Source organism: Loxodonta africana, chromosome 4 (assembly GCF_030014295.1).
Source record: "Loxodonta africana isolate mLoxAfr1 chromosome 4, mLoxAfr1.hap2, whole genome shotgun sequence".
Taxonomy (NCBI): domain Eukaryota; kingdom Metazoa; phylum Chordata; class Mammalia; order Proboscidea; family Elephantidae; genus Loxodonta; species Loxodonta africana.
The window spans coordinates 87,389,974-87,399,870 of record NC_087345.1 but is presented as its reverse complement, the minus strand read 5'-3'; the positions used below and the strand labels follow the sequence as shown (position 1 = coordinate 87,399,870).

General features: G+C 47.4%; 1 protein-coding gene across 3 annotated transcripts in view; it reads left to right on the top strand.

Moving 5' to 3' along the window:
- Positions 1-3,849: 3,849 nt before the first annotated feature.
- PDE1B (phosphodiesterase 1B) overlaps positions 3,850-9,897 on the top strand; it is a 29,729-nt gene continuing 23,681 nt past the window's right edge. Inside the window, exons 1-3 of one of the 3 annotated variants that reach the window (XM_064284104.1) lie at positions 3,850-3,896; positions 4,017-4,083; positions 5,027-5,149. In XM_064284104.1, coding sequence (XP_064140174.1) covers positions 5,040-5,149 — 110 coding nt within the window. In that variant the 5' untranslated portion in view covers positions 3,850-3,896; positions 4,017-4,083; positions 5,027-5,039. Of the gene's footprint in view, positions 3,897-4,016; positions 4,084-4,786; positions 4,945-5,026; positions 5,150-9,897 lie in introns of those variants that run through there. The other 2 variants (XM_010597350.3, XM_023557172.2) reach the window with 2 other exon arrangements.

The window sequence follows — 9,897 nt, the reverse complement described above, 5'->3', positions numbered from 1 at the left end:
AACTGGGACCCAAGTGTCATGTTCAGTCCTTGACTGTTTCTACCTGAATGTACTTCCTCTCCATCTGGGAAAACTTAGTTGTTAGAATTCAGAGACCTTGCTAGAATGAACAAATAGGAGAAGGTGAGGACACGATGGCCTTTACCACCTGAAACAAAAGGTGAACGTCTAACTGGAGGTGAAAGAACAGATGAAGTAACAGGACCTATTTCAAGCAATTTGCTTCCATGACTAGGAGAGTCTCTGACCTCTAATAACCTGGGACACAATCAACTGTGAACTGCTTTCTGCTCTCAGATCCTTGGCTAGCTTTACTCAGGCCCCAAAACAACTGAGGAATGAATACCAGGGAGAAATTCTGACCTCGATTGTTTTGTCTTGCAGGCAGAGAGTAGGTTCTAGTCTTAGCGTTTTCATTAGCACAGTGTTTTCATTAAAATCTCCATTAACTTGTTTGCAGCAAGGAGATGGAATTATCCCTCCCACCAGGCCTGGGGTGAGATGCTTGCAGAGGAGCCCTCTTTCCTTTGGCCAATAGAAACACTGCCTCCTTGACAATGGTGTCCACTCCAGTGGGCAGGCGAGGGCAACCTCAAAGTGCAGTAGGGTTGGGGCCTGGACAAGGGGATTCTGTTCTCTGGCACTTTGCTTGGAAGGAAGGGAGCAATTGTGGTTTGAGCCCCAGGGCCCAGGGTTAATGGCCAGATCTGGGGAAGGGCTGATCTAAGTTCATTTGCTGTAGGGAGGATGAAAACCAATAGTGGCTCAATAGCCTATCTGTTGAACTAACTGGTCATTTAGTATTTCCCTTTTTGACACCAGAGCTAAACCTTCCCTTCTTTGGGGATTATTAGAACCCCAGAATTGTAAGATGTTAGGGCAGGAAAAGAGCTTTTAGATTTAGTCCAATCTCTTATAGAAGAAGTGACAGGCAGAGAGGAGTGAAGTGAAATGACTTATCCAGGCTCACACAGTTAATGGCAGAATCGAGACTAGAGCCTTTATCATTTAACTTCCATTATTTATACCACTGTCTTAGGCTGTATTCTCTAGAGAAGCAAAACCAGTAAAGTGTATATATATATACACACACACACACACACACACGCATATATACCAAAACCAAAAACCAAACCTATTGCCGCCAAGTCAGTTCCAACTCATAGCAACCCTATAGGCCAGAGTAGAACTGCCCCATAGACTTTCCAAGGAGTGTCTGGTGGATTTGAACTGCTGACCTTTTGGTTAGCAGCTGTAGCACTTAACCACTATGCCACCACTGTTTCCAAATATATATATATAGAGATTTATATCAAGGAAATGGCTCACGAGGTTGTAGAGACTGGAACATCCCAAGTCTGTGGGTTGGGATAGAGGCTTCTCCTGATTCACGTAGTCGCAGGGGCTGGTGAACCCAAGATTGGCAGGTCAGAGAGTGGGGCTTTTGCTCCCAGACTGCGAAGACTGATGAATCCCAAGATTGGAAGGCAAGACCGTAGGTAAGCTGCTAGCTCAAGTCCTAAAAACCAGAGGTCAGACGAACAGGAACCAGCTGCAGGATTCAGTGAGAGCAAAGAGCCCACGAGCCTTGCCAGAATGTCCACTTCTATTAGATGCAGGCCACATGCCCAGGGACACTCCCTTTCAGCTGATTGACTACTCACAGCAGATCCCATCATGGAGTTGATCACAACATCATACGACTGCCAAATCACTGAGAATCATGGCTCAGCCAAGTTGAAACACGATTTTAACCATCACAACCACATTATTGGAAGAGATCAGTTACAACCAGTTCAAGGGCACTGGGGGTCAAGAGTATAGTATTTAGGGCCTAGTTTAGCAACTTGACAGAGAAGCTCATTCAGGTTGGGGATTTGGTTGGGGTTCAGGTGGACCTGTGAAGTTGTTGAAGTGGGGAGGGAGGAAGGTCCTAGCTAGAGACCAAATCAAATCAGTTGCTGTCAAGTCTATTCTGACTCATGGTGACCCCGTGTGTTACAGAGTAGAACTGTGCTCCGTAGTTTTCAATGGCAGTAACCTTTTGGAAGATCACAAGGCCTTTCTTCCAAGGTACCTCTTGGTAGACTTGAACTGCCAACCTTTCAGTTAGTAGCTGAGTGCTTAACCCAGGCGGCCTCAGCTAAGGGACAAGGCTTCTTTACTCTTATGTCCTCATGCTTATGTCAGTTCATCTCCAACAAAGTTTGAGAGCAAGTTGGCACATGGTTGAAATGCACTCACATGGTTGTGGTTGGGGGAAGACTGTTCTTCCAGTCCTCCTCCCCACAGGGCCTCCTGTTTCTGTTAAGTACCTGTCATCAAAGGAGATGAAGATGAATCCCTCTTCAGCCCCCACACCTCGATGAGTTGTCAAGTACTCTCCCTCCCACCTGAATAGGAAGCAGGAGCGGCAGGCCAGGTTGCAGGTTGAGGAACTCAGAAGTGAACTTGAGCTGAGTTTGCAGCTCTGGAGAGACTGAGGAGCAGACTTTTCTCTCGTCATTTTGGAAAGAGAGGATTGAGAGGCCGCCCCTTTAAATAGCATTCCCGTAGGAGGCAGATCACATCCATCCGTCACCCGCTGCCAAAGCATCATTTTTGGTCTCTATCAAACTCAAAACTTGTTGAAAGGGATAATGGGGGCAGGGGGAGTGAGGAGACAGGGTCTCCAGGAGGCAGGGAGCAGCTCAAAAGCTGAAAAGGAGAGAGAGTACTGAGATTGGGTAGAAGAATGCTGGAAAAGGTGGGGGTGGGGGACAAGAGGAAGAGACAGAAAAGAATGGTAGTCTTTTGAGCCTATGAACGGGACAATTTTACCCTGTCCTTATCACTTTAGAGCTGGGGTATGGCAGAAATGGGATTGAATTGCAACAAGAGGAATAAGGTTGAGGTTAAATGCCAGGACTAGTGACTAAAGAAAGAGAAAGAGAACCACATAGTGGAAAAGGCACTGGAAAATGTTGGGGAACTTGTCAAACAAAGGGGAATAGACTAGATGGTCTCTAAAATCTCTTTCATGAATAACTTTTTTGGTTATAAATTTCCCTTTTCTTAAAATGGGTTAGGAGTTGGGAGCGTGAAAGGGAAGGGGTGGTGGTATGCCACTGTATTGACAAGAAATATTGAGAGATCCCTCTGGAAAGGTATCTGCCTCTTTTCCACCTTTTCTAGTTTAAATACCTGCTTAAATTGGGGAGTACTTTAGCTCTAACCCTAATTTCCTAATTAAAGCTCTTTAGTTTTAATCCTAATTTGCAATTCTTTTGTAGTCCATCCCTTTTTCCATTGATAAGAAATGAAATTGCTTCCAAATTTTAGAATTGGATTGTGCAGGAGTGTGACTAGGGTCTCCAAGGCAGCTATTTCTTCGCTGGCACTTTTTCTCTGGCAAGGAAGGGGAAGGGGGATGTGTGCTGAATTTAGGTGGACAGAAAAGGGAAGTCTCAGTGTTCTTTCCACTTCTTTCTCTGTCTCCAACTCTGCCCTCTCCTTCTCTACTTCCTGGGAGCTGGTTCTGCTGATACTTTTGTCCTGCCAGATTTGAAAGCCCGACCTAACTTGGCAATTCTTTTATGTTGGGAGTCTTAGCTGTGATAAGTCTTCTTTTTCTTCATGCTACCACTTCACTTCTTCTCCATTGCCCGGGGAAGGGGCCTCTACCAGATATTTAGAATAAATACCTTCTCCTGCTGACCCTTCTTTCCAACCTCTAGAGTTCTTGAAATTAAAATTTACCTCCTGGGATTCTGCACTAGTGGCCTGTTTTGAATCCAGCAGTTAGTGAATATTACACCCTTTTGTTTACCTTCGTAGAATTTTCCTCAATGCCAAAGTAAGTGACCATTAAGGAGAACAACCCTAAGGAAGAGAGGTGGTTTCTGGAAGAGTCCCAGGTAGGACTCAGTTGGATGGAAAAGGCTTCCCTCTGTTACAAGGTCTTGAGTTCAAATTCCAGCTCATTTGTTCAGCAAATGTTTATTAAACAGCTGGGCTGTTTTGTGTTGGGACTTTAGCTTTTAGATTTCTTTCACTGAAGATGGATAAGAGGAAATGAGCTGGAACGGTGCAGGAGGGATAGAGGTGAGTATCAGGAATGATTTCATGACTGCGTGGGGTCATATGTAGTCAAGGATGGTGTGGTGCTGCCTGGTCTGGAGAGCTCTGAACTTGTGAGAAATTCCCAGCGGCCAGAGGTGTAGTTAGAGGCACGCTGAAGCAGGCTAGGGCAATGAAGACAGGGTCAGGAAGATCAGGCTGGGGTAGCAGAGGAGAGAGCTCCTTCAAAGACAGGAGCTCAGGTGTGAGGACCTGATCTGAGGCAGAGTTTACTCAGCCAGAGTGGCTAGGTTCCCCAGGGAGAGCTCTAGACCCATCCCTACCCCTCCCGCACACACCGGACACACACGCAGCTAGGCACATGTGGATACATGAGAGCGCGCACACATACACGGAAACTCAAAACACACACCAAGTGAACGCATACAACCACCCACCCCGAAGTCCTGAGCGCCCCCTGCCCTGCACTCAGTAAACACGCACTCACATAGCCCCGCGCGGGCTACTGCGGCCGCTCGTACTGGGCGCCTGTGTGCGTGCGCTCGCCCTTGGGCTCTCGTGTCTGTGTGTGCCCCCGGCTTCCAATCGTTCCTTTGGGAGAGGGAGGAGACGCTGCGAGGAGTGAGAGACTGGCGGGCAGGCAGAGGAGAAGGGAGGGGGAGCGGGGTGGGGGGGAACCTGGCCGGGGGAGGAGAGAGGCGAGGAGGCGGCTCTGGCAGCGCGCGGCGGCGGTGGCGGCGGCAGCGGCAGCGGCGGCGCGGAGAGCTCGGACTGGGAGCCCAGAGCTCGGCTGGGCAGCGGGAGAGGAAGAGCCGCAGAACTGCAGCTCTGCCAGCTTGGGCCGAGCCTAGAGACACCAACCTGGCTGGTCCACGCCAGCTGCAGGTGGGAAGGGGCCGGGAGGGGGGTGAGAGTCTCCGGCTAGGGGCCGAGGCTGAGTCGCGGTCCTGTCTCCTCTGTTCCGTAGACAGAGGCTGAGCATGGAGCTGTCCCCCCGCAGCCCTCCCGAGATGCTGGAGTCGGATTGTCCGTCACCCCTGGAGCTGAAGTCAACCCCCAGCAAGAAGATGTGGATTAAGCTTCGGTCTCTGTGAGTACCCGACTGGGGAGTGGGGGGAAGGGACCTTAGGGAGCAGTTGGAGGGGGGGAGACAACGGGGGGGGGGTTGCTGGAGCTGGCTGGTGGATTCTCTCAGGCACACATGTTGGCAACTGCGAGGAAACATGGCCCTGACACTCATGGCCAGGCCACATGTGCAAGGCATGTGGGGAGCAAGCCGGCTGCTTGGAGGGGGCTTAGGAGTTTCAAAGGTAGCCTTGTGCCTGCGGACCCCCGGATGACACACGGAGCGGAGAGGCGGCATAGCATGTACTGGGTGGCAGGGCTGCAGACCGGCAGCATTCAGGAGGTGCCAGGCTGACTCACACGTATCCATGTGTGCAGGCTGTGCAGATGTAAGACACATCACATGTGTGTAGCATGAGTGTCTGTGGGTCACAGGTGCGTGGAAGTGATTGCATATAGCTGCAGACCTAGTGCATGGGGCTACTTGTGCCAACCTGTGGGTAACATGCATCTCGGTTGGGATTGGTAGTTTCTAGCTCCTGCATTTGACAGGGGGTGGGGGCGGGGGCGGGGGCCCATACCTGAGATGTTCATCTCTCTTGAGGCCTGGACACTCGCTCTGCATATTAATTATGGAGGACCACCTGGAAGCTGGGGGTGGAGCCCCCACCTGGCAGCTGGAACTGGGGGAGGAGGTGAAGAAAGATTGGTTGATGGAGCAAGATAACTGGCTTGATCAAAGCCTTTTTGTTTATGTAGAGTCTCCGGGATCTCCAAGCACGTTTAGGCATCTTAACGTTGCAGGACCTGGGCATGTGGGGAGGAATAAAGGGAGAAAGAAAGGACTCAGGTGTCCATATTCCAGTCCGGTGGGGTTGAGAGGAACTTTTTTCCTGCTCCTTAGAGAAAGAGAAGATTAGGTCAAAGACTAAGCCATCTAAGTGTGTTTACCTCTCAGTCTGCTTCCACTGGGTAATTTCTGCAGTCTGTTGATTCTTAATCAGCAAGGGAAGATGCCCCCCTCCCTGAGATGATTCCCCATGGCCCCAGGAAGGAGGCAGCAGTTGGGAAAGTATGGATGTTTAGTGAGAAAATACAGTACTTAGCCTTGAATCCATCGCCTCCCCAATATCCTCAGTAGCTAGCACTGAAGCTTTCCATTTCTGGATTCTCATGGAGGAGAAGATGGATAGATGCTTATGATTGTGCTGTTCTTTAAATACTTCACCTGTGGCAATAAGATGACGCCTTTATATTGGGCAGGTGGGTCTGATTTATACACTAGCTGCTTAGAGAGGCCTTAGGAGAACTGAGGCTTAGTGGGCAACAAGGCTTGGAATCCAAATGTGCTTCTCAGTCCCCCTCCCTTGCTGCCTCTAGCCAATGCAATTTAATGGGCTCTATGAAGCGCGAAGTGCAGCATTGGGATGAGTTCTGGGATGAAGAAATTGGAAAGCCAGATTGAATTGATTTTTGTTGGGAGGAGCACTGGGTGATTCTTGATGGAAAATGACTCTCTGTTAATAGTAACTAAGCTTGGATGATGGACAAGTAAGGAAGTGGTTGAAAGCCAAAGAAGGGACCTCAGGGTCTAGAAATGGGAGAATTCAAGGTGTCTCGGAATGGCTTCCCAACAGCACTAATGGGTCATCATTTATTCCCTTGTTTCCATTCCAGATAACCAGACTCTAAACTGGGTTTTACCAGCGTCACTATTTCCCACACCTTGCTTACCAGAAGTCTTTCCTGAAAACGAATTGCTATTTCTTCCTTTAGACTGACATGTGCTCAGTGGTGGGAGAAGAGGATTCCCAGAAGGAGGCATTGAAACCTGGAGAGAGAAGGGAGTAGAGGCAGCTGCCCCTACAGAGTGTGTTAGCTGAGATGTCCTTACATGAGATTAAAGTGGACAAGGATCACTAATGTTATTGATTTGATTATTCTGGTCTTCACTTACTCTAGCATTCTGGTCCTTAAGAATGTAATACATGTAATAACTTATCCAGAAAAGTACTATCTCCTTATTCTTAATTACCGGAAAGAGATTCTCAAGCCGTCTTTCTCAAAGCAGTGAAAAATCTTGATATCAAGATAGACCCCAAGTTGATGGCCCTGTTTGAACGTTGGGAAGGTTTTGACAATCAGATAAAGGGGAGAGAATTTAGGACTTTTGCTGGGTAGGCGGAAGAAACTCCCCAACTCATAGGGCTGGGTTGTTTCTGAAGAAGAGAGCAAAAAGGTGTTCCTTCCTTAAAATGAAAATAGACACCCCCCACACCCCCACATGACCACCTGTTTCCAAATGGGCCTGGGAGGCAGTTGTTTAGTCTGGAAATAGAATGGTGGATGTGATTATCTCAGGATTTGGGCACTGAATGGAAATAAGGATAGATGAATTATATATATATCTTGATTTCCTTAACATGTCCTATTTTTCCTCTCTACCCTTTTAATTTTTAATCTAGGACATCTAGACTTTCTTCAGGGAGGCTGGGCCTGGTGTTTTTACCTCTGGAAAACCCACACTAATATAATCCTGTGGGGTAGTTTCTTGGTGGGAAGGGCATCCAGGAATTGTGTTTCCCACACTAGAACCCTGTCAGGGTAAATTCAGAATCTGAAGCAGGTGAGAGGAAATATGAGCTGGAGAGAGTCTCTACCATGGGATTTCACCCCTACATAGGAGGAAAATTTTCCTAACTAAGTAGACTCATAAGCTCAAGCGTGAGAGAGGCTGGGAGGGGCAGTCTGGAGATGATGGGTTGGCCAGGATGATTTTCAGTATCTCCAGCCCTAAGATGAAGGATTTGACTTGCCTGCCTACCATTCTCTGGGATCAGGCCTTACAAAGTATAGTGAGGCCAGCAGAGGTAGAAGGGTTTTTTTTTTTTTTTTTTTAGATGAGGTTTTACAGAACTAGTTTCTCATTAAACAGTTAGTGCACATATTATTTTATGACATTGGTCAACAACCCTACAACATGTCAACACTGTCCCTTCTCAACCTTGGCTTCCTTATTACCAGCTTTCCTGTTCCCTCCTGTCTTCTAGTCCTTGCCCCTGGGCTGGTGTGCCCCTTTAATCTCATTTTGTTTTATGGGTCTGTCCAATCTTTGGCTGAAGGGTAAACATCAGGAGTGACTTTATTACTGAGCTGAAAGAGTGTCCGGGGGCCATACTCTTGGGGTTTCTCCAGTCTCTGTCCGGCCAGCAAGTCTGGTCTTTCTTTTTGAGTTAGAATTTTGTTCTACATTTTTCTCCAGCTCTGTTCGGAATCCTCTATTATGATCCCTGTCAGAGCAGTCAGTGGTGGTAGCTGGGCACCACCTAGTTGTACTGGACTCAGTCTGGTGGAAGCTTTGGTAGATGTGGTCCACTAGTCCTTTGGACTAATCTTACCCTTGTGTCTTTAGTTTTTTTCATTCTCCTGGTAGAAGGGGCTTTCTATGTCTTTTGTGAATCAAGAAAAAATATGAACAGAGATTGATTTGTCATTCTTAGCTCATTCATTCATTCAACAAGCAGTTATTGAGTGCCTCCTGGGCCGGCAGTGTGCTGGATGCTGGGGATACAGTGGTGAACAAAATGGATATGGTTCTTGCTCCATAGGAGCTTGTAATCTGGTTCAACTCGATCAAGTGGTTATGTGAACAGTGGGTGAGGCACTCTGTTCCTCATTTTGCTACACCCATCTAAGCGATAGAATTTACCACCCTGGGTTTCTGCCTGATCTTTTTCTTAGGGGGGTTACACATGCAGAAAAAGCGCAGATATTAATTCTCTGTTCTCTGTGCTCCATTCCTCCTGAAATTTTACATTTTACAGATAGGACTTTATTTTTCCTTGGGGAGAGTGTAGACACAGTTCCTTTCTCTTATCCTTCCTCCACATGATACATACCTGGGAACCCCAAGGTCAATGTCCTGAGCTGTGGTTCAAGGTCATTGTAGCTGAGCTGGAGCAAGGACTCAGTTGGATTTTTTTTTGCTCATCCTTTGTTTCATCAGAGTCTAGCGTGGTACCTGGAATGTAATAGACACTCAATAAATGCTGTTAATTAAAGGAAAGAACAAGTGAATTCATGAACATATGTGCTTATGTCATGGAGCCCAGTTCTCTCTCTGATCCTATAATGCGTATACATCTGCATGCAGAGGGAGGGAGTAACGAATGGGGACAGAAAAAAGGGAGATGATGTTGTTTTTGAGACAGTGATGGTGTGGGGTTTGTAGACCCCAGGACAGAGCCTGGAACTGAAGGAGTTACAGAGAGGATACAGAAACATGTTACATGGATTATGTGAACGAGATGTGTCAGGATAAAATTGTGCATGTCTCACATGTATACATATGTGTCTGGGTACGAGGGGTCAATGTGTGTGCCGGGGGCATTTTGTGTCCATCATCCATGATTATGTCTCTTTGTTTATATATGACGTGTATGATAATATATGTGTTGGGAAGGTATGCACTTACCTGAATACCTGAAATTGTCCTATGTGAGTGAAATGATGTATGTGTGTATGTGAGTGTGTGTAGGTAATAAGATAATGCATATGTGTGATCTTGTTTGTGGCACACTCACTCAAATTTTTTGACAATCCTGGAGAGTTCCAGTGGGCAAGAGGAGGAAGATGAGGGACTGGACTGGGTGCCTCATCTATTCACCCCACTTTTGTCCTCATTTTGTATATGCTCCATAGGGTGAGCTTCTGTGGTTCTTACCAGTTTTGAAAATCGTACTGCTATCCTCCTCCTCTACATACAGCTGTGGA